The sequence below is a fragment of the Dermochelys coriacea genome, chromosome 3, assembly GCF_009764565.3.
Source record: "Dermochelys coriacea isolate rDerCor1 chromosome 3, rDerCor1.pri.v4, whole genome shotgun sequence".
Classification (NCBI taxonomy): Eukaryota; Metazoa; Chordata; order Testudines; family Dermochelyidae; genus Dermochelys; species Dermochelys coriacea.
This window is the reverse complement of record NC_050070.1, coordinates 126,472,634-126,486,286: the sequence shown is the minus strand read 5'-3', so window position 1 is coordinate 126,486,286 and position 13,653 is coordinate 126,472,634. Positions and strand designations below refer to the sequence as shown.

The 13,653-nt window shown below is 41.1% G+C and overlaps 1 protein-coding gene across 3 annotated transcripts in view; it reads left to right on the top strand.

Annotated features, from left to right (window-relative positions):
* The window catches only part of PDE10A (phosphodiesterase 10A), a 603,707-nt gene that overhangs the window by 541,099 nt on the left and 48,955 nt on the right, over window positions 1-13,653 (top strand). For all 3 annotated transcript variants that reach the window (XM_043511279.1, XM_038397222.2, XM_043511278.1), the window contains exons 8-9: window positions 1,086-1,136; window positions 2,617-2,675. In XM_043511279.1, coding sequence (XP_043367214.1) covers window positions 1,086-1,136; window positions 2,617-2,675 — 110 coding nt within the window. The remainder of the gene's footprint in view (window positions 1-1,085; window positions 1,137-2,616; window positions 2,676-13,653) is intronic.

Below are 13,653 nucleotides of genomic sequence, written 5' to 3'. Positions count from 1 at the left end.
GGGACCCCCAAATCAGCCCTTACCCCTCCCCATCTGTTGAGGCCACACCCCTGCCCCGCCCCTTCCCTGAGGCCCTGCCACCTGTTCACTCCATTTCCCCCCCACCCCCCTATCGCTCGCTCTTCCCCACCTTTGCTCACTGTCACTAGGCCGGGGCAGGGGGTTGGGGTGCAGGAGTTGATGCAGGATGTGAGCTCTGGGAGAGTTTGGGTGCAGGAGGCGCTGGGAGGGCCGGAGAGCAGTTCATCAGCAGGGCCCGCGAACCCCCTGGATACCTTCGGGGGAACCCTAGTGGTCTGCACACCCCAGTTTGAGAAACGCTGTAATAGAGTATATAGCAGTAGACTTTTTACGGTTCTGTTTCTTTCCAACAAAACCTGTGTGCTTTAAGGACAGGAGATTATGCCTGGTAGCACATCTTATTTAAACTTAGTTAAGTACAAATTACATGACATTTGTTTGAAATGTTGTACAGAAACTGGCATATTTTAAACAGTAGTCTTGTTTTAGTGAACATATCTGATTCTTTTGCAACACAAATGGCAATGAAAAAAGCAGTGCCTGTCCACAAACAGAGATTTTCCCTTAGAAATATTGGTGGTTTAATGGATTGGTCCTCATAAAGAATATTTCATTGTCACAAGGATCTTTCATTGTGTGGCAGAAACATTTTAACAATGTATGAAATGTAGTTTTTAAAGCCCCTCTTGAGTTCTTGGAAGGGCTGCTTCTGTCTTGTGTTTGTTGGGGGTGAATCTTTCATGCTGTCTCTGGAGAGCACAGCTCTGTGAGCCTCCCAATGGCACAAAACAAATGAGAAATATTAAACACTTCCTGTGTGTGTCCTGAATACTCTTTTAGAACAATGAACCACTGGTAGTCCTGTTACACCTTTCATAAATTCATTGTCTGTCCTCCCTCCCCTGTAAAATATTGTTCCCTGTCTGTGATCTAAAACATCTCAGCAGGTAAAGTATTAGGATATTCAAAGACATTTATCAGCTGGATCAAAAAACAAAGTATTATAGAACTAGTTTGAAATTTACTGGACTTCCTCAAAGTTGGTTTCTTATATTTTGTTTCAGGTTGCAACAGCAAATCTTGCATGGGCCTCGGTAGCAATACATCAAGTACAGGTGGGTCTGAATTCATTGACTGTAGGCTCATAGGGACCATTATGATCATCTAATCTGATCTCGTGCATAATACAGGCCATAGGATAGCCCTGAATTAATTCCTGTTTGAACTAGAGCAAAGCCCAGATTTTAAAGGTATTTAGGCGTTGCTGCACTCAGCTTTGCAACACGTGGTTTAGGAGCCTAAAACTTGTATTCAAAAGGGATTAAGGCACTTAGGAGATTAAATCACATTGTCCCCTTGATTAAGTGCCTAAATCCATTTGAAAATGAGACGTAGGCTCTTAAGTCAGTTAGGCATTGCAAGTGCAGCAACGCCTAAATTCCTTTAAAAGTCTGAGCCCATAATTTGGAAAAATATCTAATCTTGATTTAAAAGTTGGCAGTGATGGAGATTCCACCAGCACCATTAGTAAATTGTTCCAATGGCTAATTGTCCTCGCTGTTAAAAATGTGTGCCTTATTCCAGTCTGAATTTTTTTTTTTTTTCAACTTCATCCATTGGAACATGTTGTAAATTTGTCTGCTAGACTCAAGAACCAATTATCAAAATTTTGTTCTCCAGAGATTATGATCAAGTCATCCCTTAGCCTAATTGTTAATCATTTCATAGCAGTTTTAAGGAACCATAGAATAAATCTAAGTAGAAACTGTGGGTCTGATTCTTCACATTTTGTGTAGTTATTTACATCCACTTTGCACATGTATAAAGCATTATCAGATTTGAATGGTGTTTTATGATATAAAAGGTGCAGAGTGGTAAAGGCCCGTTTTCTTTATTCTTTCTGCAAAGCTCCATGCACATTTTAGGAGTAAAATTCTTTTGTCAACTAATATGAAATGAATATGAAATCTGGTGAAGTAGCAATGGGGTTCAAAGTCCTCACTTCATCCAGCAATATTTTCCTTTCCCTGCACTGTTAATTGTATTCTGTCTCTGTAATCCTGTTGACTTCCCCAAAGAAAGAGCATGGGAAAGGGGAATCTAGCAATTCTGCTTCACTTCACTCATTAGGTGCCTTTATGGGCTACTTTTGGCAAGCTGAGAGAAGGGATGAAGGAACAGGATAAGGGATAAAGGAAACAAACGCTATTAGCATTCCCAACAAGGCTGTAGAATTTGTTATAGAAGTGCAGTAGTTAAGTTGATGTCATAGCAGGACCCAAAGATGCCAGTTAATGGCAGCTCAAATTTTACAGCACTGAACAATAAGCAGTATTTTTTTTAGCAGAGATGGAGAAATGTATTGCTCATCCATGTTAACATATCCACAGCTCTGCAAAAAGATATTTAAACTTGAAGCCTGACATACAAACCTGTATTAGCTATTTGGTACATTTTACACGTGTTGTTATATGTAGTTGCTTACACTTGTTTGTTTCTATACAGATTAGACCAATAAAATGTTTGTCCTACAGTTTCATTATGAGTCCAGTACTCTCCTGGAATAAGCAACAATGTATAATGTGTTTCCCTCAGGTGTGCAGGGGTCTTGCCAAACAGACTGAACTGAATGACTTTCTGCTTGACGTATCAAAGTAAGTGTGATTTGCAACAAGCCGGTTTCAGCTGAATGATTGCTTCTGTGACAGGCTCCTTTTTTGATAAGTGAAAGTTACCAATTCATATTTTTCCTTGGCAATTTGGATGTTTGTGCTTCCCTTCCATTTTCCCTGTTTGGTTATGGATTTCCTCTATCTGCATTTGCTCTTTTTTCAATGCTGCTTAAGGCTTTCTCTTGTACAATACAAGTCTTGTAAAGTCCCAATTTTATTCATTATTCATGTGATAAATATTTGTATTTTTGATTCAAGGTCACTTACTGTGTTTTAGTATGACTTCTGATCATTACACTTCAAATATAAGACATTTTACTACATTTCTAATGTTTTGTAGAAATATGTGAAGTTGCTAATGTTTAGGATGTAATTGAGTTGGCCACAGCCCATAGGCATTCTTTTACATCATTATTAGAATTTTTGCATTTGGAGTCCATTGCTTCCCTATAATTCAGCTATGCATTTAATTGGGAAAATAGGAAAAGAAATAATAAACACAAGTAACATGTTAATGTGGCTGTTAAAATCATAGTTGGCATTTACTGTGTTCCACAGGCTGGCTGGGTGGGATGTGAAGAAGTACTTCCTTATATTTGTTTTAAATCTGCTGTCTAGTAATTTCATTTGGTGATCCATGTTTTTTATGAAGGTGTAAATAATGCTTCCTTATTCACTTTCTCCACACCATTCATGATTCTACAGACCTCAGTCATATTCCCCCCTTGAGTTGTCTCTTCTCTAAGATGAACAGTCTCAGACTTTTTAATCTGTCCTCATATGGAATCTGTTCCATACCCCTAATCATTTTTTGTTGCCTTTCTGTACCTTTTCCAGTTCTAATATATCTTTTTTTGAGATGGGGGAGCCAGAACTGCATGCTGTATTTAAGGTGTTGGTGTACCATCAGTTTATACAGTGGCATTATGATATTTTCTGTCTTACTGTCTATCACTTTCCTAATGATTTGTAACATTCTGTTAGCTTTTTTGACTGCCACTGCACATTGAGCGGATGATCCATGATGACTCAAAGATCTTTTTATTGAGCAGTAATAGCTAATTTAGACCCCATTATTTAGTATGTATAGATATTATTTTCCAATGTGCATTACTTTGCATTTATCAACATTGAATTTCATCTGCCATTTTGTTGTCCAGTCACCCAGTTTTGTGAGATCCCTTTGTAACTCTTCACAGTCAGCTTTGAAGTTAACTATCTTGAGTAGTTTTGTTTCATCTGCCAGCTTTGTATCTCAGTGTTTACCCCCTTTTACAGATCATTTATGAATATTTTGAACAGCACAAGTCTCAGTGCAGATCCTTGGGGGACACTGCAATTTACCACTTTATATTGTGAAAACTGACCATTTATTCCTACCATTTGTTTTCTATCTTTTAACCAATTACTGATCTATGAGAAGACAGTCTCTCTTATCCCATGACTACTTACTTTGCTTCAGAGCCTTTGATGTGGGACTTGGTCAGATGTTTTCTGAAAGTCCACTATCAACTGGCTCACCCTTGTCCACATGTTTGACACATTCCAAGAATTCTAATACATTCATGAGGCATGATTTTCCTTTACAAAAGTCATCTTGAGTCTTCCCCAACATATCGTGTTCATCAATGTGTGTGATAATTCTGTTCTTTACTATAGTTTCAACCATTTGCCTGGTACTGAAGTCAAGCTTACCAGCCTTTTATTGCCAGATCACCTCTGGCGCCTTTTTTAAAAATTGGTGTTACATTAGCTATCTGCCAGTCATCTGGTACAGAGGCTGATTTAAGTGATAGGTTACATACCATGGTTAGGGATCATAGAATATTAGTATTGGAAGAGACCTCAGAAGGTCATCTAGTCCAGTCCCCTGCTCAAAACAGGACCAATACCAACTCAATCATCCCAGCCAGGGCTTTGTCAGGGCCTTAAAAACCTCTAAGGAAGGAGATTCCACCACCTCCTTAGGTTACCCATTCCAGTGCTTCACCACCCTCCTAGTGAAATAGGGTTTCCTAATATCTAACCTAGACCTCCCCCTGCTGCAACTTGAGACCATTGCTTCTTGTTCTGTCATCTGCCGCCACTGAGAACAGCCTAGTTCTGTCCTCTTTGGAGCCCCCCTTCAGGTAGTTGAAGGCTGCTATCAAATCCCCCCCTCACTCTTCTCTTCTGCAGACTAAATAACCCCAGTTCCCTCAGCTTCTCCTTGTAAGTCATGTTCCCTAGCACCCCTAATGATTTTTGTTGCCCTCTGCTGGACTATCTCCAATTTGTCCACATCTCTTCTGTAGTGGGGGACCAAAACTGGACACACTACGCCAGGTGTGACCTCACCAGTGCCAAATAGAGGGGAATAATCACTTCCCTCAATCTGCTGACAATGCTCCTACTAATATGGCCCAATATGCCGTTGGCCTTCTTGGCAACAAGGGCACATTGCTGACTCATATCCAGTTTTTCGTCCACTTTAATCCTCCATTCCTTTTCTGCAGAACTACTGCTTAGCCAGTTGTTCCCCAGCCTGTAGCAGTGCATGGGATTCTTCTGTCCTAAGTGCAGGACTCTGCACTTGTCCTTCTTGAACGGCATCAGATTTCTTTTGGCCCAATCTCCAAATTTGTTTAGGTCACTCTGGACCCTATCCCTCCTATCCTCCAGCGTATCTACATCTTCCCCATAGCTTAGTGTCATCTGCAAACTTGCTGAGTATGCAATTCATCCCATCATCCAGATCATTAATGAAGATGTTGAACAGAACCAGCCCCAAGACTGACCCCTGGGGCACTCTGCTTGATACCGGCTGCTAATTAGGCATCGAGCCATTGATCCCTACCTGCTGAGTCCGACGAGCTTGCCAGCTTTCTATCCACCTTACAGTCCATTCATCCAATCCATACTACTTTAACTTGCTGGCAAGAATACTGTGGGAAACCGTGTCAAAAGCTTTGCTAATGTCAAGATACATCACATCCACTACTTTTCCCATATCCACAGAGCCAGTTATCTCATCATAGAAGTCAGTCAGGTTGGTCAGGCATGACTTGCCCTTGGTGAATCCATGTTGACTGTTCCTGATCACCTTACTCTCCTCGAAGTGCTCCAAATTGGATTCCTTGAGGACCTGCTCCATGATTTTGCCAGGGACTGAAGTCAGGCTGACCAGTCTGTAGTTCCCCGGGTTCTCTTTCTTCCTTTTTTTTAAATATGGGCACTGTATTTGCCTTTTTCCAATCGTCTGGGACCTCCCCGGTCACCACGAATTTTCAAAAATAATAGCCAATGGCTTTGCAATCACATCAGCCAACTCCCTAAGCACCCTTGGATGCATTAGATCTGGACCCATGGACTTGTGCATGTCCAGCTTTTCCTTAACCTGTTCTTTCCCCACTGAGGGCTGCTCACCTCCTCCCCATACTGTGTTGCCCAGTGCAGCAGTCTGGGAGCTGACCTTGTCTGTGAAGACCGAGGCAAAAAAAGCATTGAGTACTTCAGCTTTTTCCACATCATCTATCAGTAGGTTGCCTCCCCCATTCAGTAAGGGTCCCCTATCCTTACAGAATGAGGGAGGGAGTTCTGCAATGTCATATTTGAGTTCCTTCAGAACTCTTGGGTGAATACCATCTGTTCCCGGTGACTTTATAATGTTAAATGTATCAGTTTGTTCTAAAACCTCCTCTACTGACACCTTAATCTGAGACAGTTCCTCAGATTGGCACTCCTGAGCCATTCTTTTTAGGTGTCAAATCTCCTTCACATCCTCTGCAGTGAAGACGGATGCAAAGAATTCATTTAGCTTCTCCACAGCTTTGTCGTCTTTGAGTGCTCCTTTAGCACCTCGATCATCCAGAGATCCCGCTGATTGTTTGGCAGGTTTCTTTCTTCTGATGTATTTTTAAAAAAATGCTCTTAGTTTTTGTGTCTTTTGCTAGTTGCTCTTCAGATTCTTTTTTGGACTGTTTAATTATACTTTTATATTTCACTTGCCAGAATTTATGCTGCTTTCTATTTTCCTCAGTAGGATTTGACTTCCAATTTTTAAAGATGCCTTTTTGCCTCTAACCATCTCTTTTACTCCGCTTTTTAGCCATGGTGGCATTTTTTGGTCCTCTTACAGTACTTTTTATTTGGGGTATCCTTTTAATTTGAGCCTCTATTATGGTGTATTTAAATAGTTTCCATGCAGCTTCCAGGCATTTCACTCTTTTGACTGTTTCTTTTAATTTCCATTTAACTAGCTTCCTCATTTTTGTGTAGTTCCCCCTTTTGAAGTTAAAAACTACTGTGCTGGGTTTCTTTGATATTTCCCCCAGCCCCCCAAGAATGTTAAATTTAATTAGATTATGGTTGCTGTTACCGTGTAGTTCATCTATATTCACCTCTTGGCCCAGATCCTGTGCTCCACTTAGTACTAAATTAAGAATTGATCTCCCCTTGTCGGTTCCAGGGCTAGCTGTTCCAAGCAAAAGTCATATGTTGTCTATAAATTTTATCTCTGCATCCCATTCTGAGATGACATGTGTCTAGCGAATTTAGGGTTAGTTGAAATCCCCTATTTTATTGGGTTTTCTGTTTTTGTAGCACGTCTAATCTCCCTGAGCATTTCACAATTACAGTCATCATCCTGGTCAGGTAGTCAATAGTGTATTCCTATTTCTGTACACTTATTATTCAAGTATGGAATTTCTATCCATAGAGATTCTGTGGTACAGTTTGATTCATTTAAGATTCTTACTATATTTGACTCTATGCTTTCTTTTACATATAGTGTCCCTCTTCCACCAGCGTGATCTACTGTCATTCCTATATATTTTGTACCCTGATATTACCACGTCCCATTGATTATCATCATTCCACCAAGTTTCTGTGATGCCTATTATATCAATATCCTCATTTAATACGAGGCACTCAAGTTCACCCATCTTAGTATTTATATTTCTTGAATTCATATACAAGCACTTATAAAATTTGTCAATATTTAGTTGTCTGCCTTCATGTGTTGTAACCGAATGGGACTCTTTTTCATTTGACTGTTTCTCTTCGGCTCCTACTTGTACTTTATCAACTTTTATCCTCTCATGTTTCTAGTATATAGATTATTTTTTTAAATAAACCCTCCCCTAAGGGATGTCTCTCTCCAAATCATATGCTCCTCCGCACCTGTCAACCTTCCATTAGCCCTTAGTTTAAAAACTCCTCTGCGGCCTTTTAAATTTTACATGCCAGCTTTATGTTCCATTTTGGTTTAGGTGGAACCCATCCTTCCTGTATAAAATGATCCTTTCCTCAAAGATTCCAAGTTATTAATAAACCTAAACCCTTTTTCCCAATATCATCATCTCATCCATGTATTGAAACCCTACAGTTCTGTCTGTCTAGCTGGCCCTGAACATGGAACAGGAAGCATTTCACAGAATACTACTGTAGACGTCCTGGACTTCACTCTCTTACCTAGCAACCAAAATTTGGCCTCCAGGATTTCCCTCCTACCTCTCCCTATATCATTTGTATCTACAGGTACCATGACCACCAGCTCCTCCCCAGCGCTGCACATACATCTATCTAGATGTCTCCAAGTCTGCAACCTTCCCACCTGGCAGGCAGTTCACCATGTGGTTCCCCTGGTCATCACAAACCCAGCTATCTGTATTTCTAATAATCAAATCCCCCCATTATTACTACCTGTTTCTTCCTCATATCTAGGGTCCTATCCCTGAAGAGAGATCCTGAGTGCAAGAAGATATATCATATCATCTGGAAGGAGAGTCCCAAATATGGGATTGTTTCCCTCCGCTCCTTCCCTGAGACCTTTATCCTCCTTAGCAGCACAGGCTGTCACACTAGGTGTGGGACTGCTCTACTCTATTTCTGAAAGTCTTCTCTGTGTACCTCTCTGTCTCCCTTAGCTCGTCAAGTTCAGTGGCTTTGGTCTCTGAGGGCCATGAGTTGCTTATGCTGACTGCATGATACGACACCTGCATACAAGGCAGGTATCATACATGCTGCTTTCAGTGCAATAAAGTGGATAGCCCCTACTCTGCTGCTAGACTTCTACCTGCACTATTTCTACTCTAGCAGGGATTTTTTTTTTTTGGTTGGTTGTTTTTTGGGAGTTATTGGCCTAAGTTTAGAGTATGTTTGTTAGGTGTGTCTGCCTCTCACCCTCCCTTGCAAAACTCCCCTGTTTGCTAGCTTCTCTGGTGGCTTAGGAACTGACTTTTAAAACCCCTGTTCTCCCTGAGCTAACCCACCTCCCTTTCTCCTCATCAAGGGATTGTAAAGGGGTAAGGGACCAAAAGATGGCAGGCTAGAGCCTCGTTAGGAAGTTCTCAGCCTAGCCTAACAGGTCGCTTGGCTCAGCACACAGCCCCACAGCAGACCATGCTACACTCTTTAATCAAGCAAACACACAGCAAGCAAGCAGATAACAAACAAACTAGCAGACAACAAGGTAACAGACAAATTCGCCCCAAGTGCAAGGGTCATGTAGTTTCTCCTCCTTCTCATGGAGAACTCCCTCACCAAACTGCCCTATTTGCTGCACCAGTTCACTAGCTCCTCTGGTTCCTTAGGAGCTGGCTTTTAAACCTTCTTTCTGACTTAGCCCCAACGCTTTATCAAGGGGCCATAAAGGGATCATTGGATTAACATCAGGTCAATATTTTTTCATTTAGTTACCTTGTTTAAATGAGGAAAGGAGGAGAAAATAACTATTTAATAATAGCATTTAAATGGTGTCAGGCTCTGAAATTCGCATCTCATTAAAACAAGAGTAAGGTGTTGTATTTGCTGCTGCTCTCTATTTGGGGTTTTTTTCTCCTTGTTTTTCCTTGTCTCCATGATTTTCTCCTCTCTCCAGTGTTAAAGATGACTTACTACAGAAAAATAGAAAATGGTATTTGTATCTTTTAGCTTATGATGAATATTAGAAGTTTTGAAAAAGATTGTTTAAAACTTTTTTTTTTAATTTGTGCTTTGGGTTTTTGTTAACCTTAATACATCAGGAATGGTAAGACTAGTCTTTACTGCCTTTGCTGGAGGATCCCATTTACATTTTCAAAGTGTTACACAAGTGTGTGGTGTCTTTTTAAATATTCTTTTAATTCTTTTAATTCAGCTTTTGATTGAGTGCACTGATCAACACTGTGGCTATGGGGCACCTGAGGACTTAGTGTGCCTAGTGGAGGAAACTGTATTATGGTACATTTAACTGTGTGAGGGTCAATGGTTGTATTACAGACTGGTTTTCTGTAGAATCAAGGATACACCAGAGATCCTTCTTACCTACATTAAATAATGTTCTAATAGACTATCGGATGACAAAACTGATAGAGATTAAAAGAGAAGGTGTGAAATCTTGGGTAGGTAGATGATATTGCCTTATTTGGACAGACTACTGACCAACTACAGCTAATGCTGGAAGAGCTGTGAAAAACTGCAGAACCTATAGGATTTAAGATCAATGGTGATATAAAACCAAATTTATGCATGCCTCCTATAAAATGGAAATGAATGACCTGCTAATGCTGCATGTAATTGGCAATAACATTGAATAGGTAGTCAGTTGGCAGCAAGAGATTCTATATCCAAAGACAGGTTTCAGAGTAGCAGCAGTGTTTAGTCTGTATTCGCAAAAAGAAAAGGAGTACTTGTGGCACCTTAGAGACTAACAAATTTATTAGAGCATAAGCTTTCGTGAGCTACAGCTCACTTCATCGGATGCATTTGGTGGAATCTCCCCTCTGTTTTTTCCACCAAATGCATCTGATGAAGTGAGCTGTAGCTCATGGAAGCTTATGCTCTAATAAATTTGTTAGTCTCTAAGGTGCCACAAGTACTCCTTTTCTTTTTATATCCAAAGACGTCACTCATTGGATTGGTCTTACATCGCTGGCATTTCAGCAATATCAAAGACCTCTGTTTGGGCAGTGAGATGTTTGTGTGACAATTAAGATACAAGTGTTCAACATGTTTGGTGATGACAACTCTGTTATATGGAGATGAAACATGGCCATTAAAAAGAGCTGAGGAGAGGAAGTAGTCAAAACAGTTTGCAATGTCAAAAGTTATATTCTTAACATCCATTGGTTTGATTTTGTCATAATGGAGGAGAAACTTAGATGATCGCAGCAAGTTGCATTCTTACACCAGTTGAGAACAAGATTGACTGCAGTGGTGGGGTTATGTCCACCGTGCAAAAGAAAGTATGTTTTTACATGTTTATGGAGCTGAGGTCGAAGGAAGGAGAGCAGGAGGCTGACCATGAATGAGATTGAAAGATTCAATTTTGAAGGATTTAATAAGCCTGAATCCTCCCATACTGAATCTTCCTAAAGGAAGAAGAGTTCCAAAGGACCATTCAAGAGGGAAGTCCATTCTGTGTGCCCCCACAACTACATCATAGCCATATGAAGCTGCTGCTGCCACCGATGATGATTGCAATCCACACTGCACTGCTGGACACTGTTATATCAAACTGTTAGTTCTTCTTCAAGTAATGGTACCTATGTGTATGCCACTTAAGGTGTATATGTACTCCATATGCCTGAGACTGGAAGAGTTTTGCTAGTAATGGCTGTTGGTCCACACCTATGCCCTTCTCCTCCTCATGCTCTGAACTAAGGGCATAAGGAGCAGCAGTGCAGACTGACCACCTCTACAGTTCCTCTCTACTCTAAGTGCAGTATCTGCTGGTCCTTTTCAAGTAGAACCCGTCAAGCCTCTGAGTATGGGCTTCGGAGAATCCTTAGTGGATTGAGCTATGAGGCCCCAGTCTGATCCTGACCCATGAGATCCCTGTGTACATTGGGCAGAGGCATCAAGAAGTGCCCTTCCGAGCACGTTGGTCTCCAGTTCTGGAGTAGGGCAAAGGACTCCTCCAAGTAGTAGAAAAAAACCAAACAGTCTCACAAAAAAAGTGAGAAACGCCCCTCCAAGTCTGAATCCAAGAGGACCTCCTTTCTGATATCCTATAAGCCTCGCTATAGAATTGTCAGGCACTCACAAGGCGCATGGTACCAGTTTTGTGGCACCAAAGGGCAAGAGTGCCCCAAAACCAGACCTGATCAATGATAGTGGGAGCATCCTCAGTATCAGAGAGGGAAAGAAGGCAGCAGATGCCTCCTACCCCAATGATACCAACACGGCCTACGAAGGAGTCAGTACTGTAGACCATGACAAGACCAACACCTCTGGCGTGACCAAAAGAAAGAAGCCTAGTCCATTGTCTTGGGTCAGGAGTTAGCTACAGTCACGGGGACCACCCCTTTTTCCTTACAGCCCTCTCACACTGGCTTTATTGGGGTCTCTGGGATCCTATGTGCAACATCCCAAATCCATAAGATCACACCAGGAATCAAGTCAAGCTTCCTCAAAATGAACAAGCAGCGCTGCTCCAGATCTACACCCTTTGATAAGGAGTCCAAACATCTAGACCCCTTCAGGAGAAAGAACTTCACTTTGGTGAGTTTACAATTCTTCATAGTGAACCACCAAGCTTTAATGTGAAAATATGATTTTATTAATTATAATAAGTTATCAGAATTCACCAACAAACTCCCTAGATAGACTTCAATTTCAAGCAATTATCAACAAAAGTAACTTGCTGGGTAGATTGGCTCTCCTGGCCTCAGTGAATGCAGGAGATACAATCTCCCACTTGATGGTAATTTCCATAGTTCTGAGATGATATTTGTGGCTCCAGTCTTCCAGATTTCCCAAAGAAGTCCAATCCACCATGAAAGATCTGCCTTTTGAGGGAAATGATCTATTGAGAGGAAAGACAGATGAATCATTACATTCCTTCAAAGAATCGAGAATAACTCTTGCATATAATTGCTTGGAATTGAAGTCTATCCCCCATCAACAAAAATACTGATCACAAATGCCTTCCTGCTAGAGTGGGGAGCTCACCTATATGAACATGTAATGCAGGATACCTGGACAAACCAAGAATCCCAGTTGTATATAAACCTTCTGAAGTTTCTTGCTGTACATGATGCCTACGAACAAATCCTACTCTTTATTTAGACCTTGCACATCCAGGTCATGTCAGACAAAAGAATAGTTTATATTTGCAGTGTTGTTGTAGCTGTGTTAGTCCCAGGGCATTTGAGAGAGAAAGTGGATGACGTCTCTTGCAATATATGTTAACTCCCCTTGCTTAACAGACTGTTCCACCTTGTCTTTTAACTCTGACAGTCTGAGTACCTTTCCCAGACATGAAGAAGAGCTCTGTGTAAGTTCAAAAGCTTGTCTCTTTCACCAACGGATGTTGGTCCAATAAAAGATATTACCTCATCCACCTCATCTCTCTAATAGTTACTATATCAAGTAACAAGGGGAAACAAGGTCCACCCCTCTTTGCATAGAAGCAGTGAATAGTGGAAATAGTGTATTCTCCACCAGCTCACCCTCTTAGCAGTGCACCTTTTGGTCACACGAGACAATCTCAGCAGACATTTCTCCAAGGACCATGAGTGATAACTGCACGACTTAGTGGTATGGAGTGTCTTTCAGCAATGGATGTTACCATTGTGGGAGCTCTTTGCATCTCAGGGGAACCTGAAGTTCTGAGGAAGACCAAACAAGAGAGAGAGCTGATTATCCTGATTACTCCCCGGTGGCCTAGACAGTTCTGTTTTATGAGCATTCTCCATATGGCCTCAGGCCCATGTGTCCATATTCACCTCTTCCCAGATCTACTGAGTTAAAATGAAGGCAGAATCAAATACTCCAATCCAGTAGTCGTCCATCTAACAACATGTTATTTGGCTGGATGACGGACATAGAAAAGGCACATTCAGTGGTGGTACAATCCTTAACAATAGTAGGAAAGATTCCACAAGAAAACACTATGCCACAAAATGGAAAATAATTCTCTACCTGAGTCCAGCATTGGTGAATACCTTCAGAAACTTTTGAGATCCCTACTATTTTAGACTAGCTCCTCTCTCGAAAG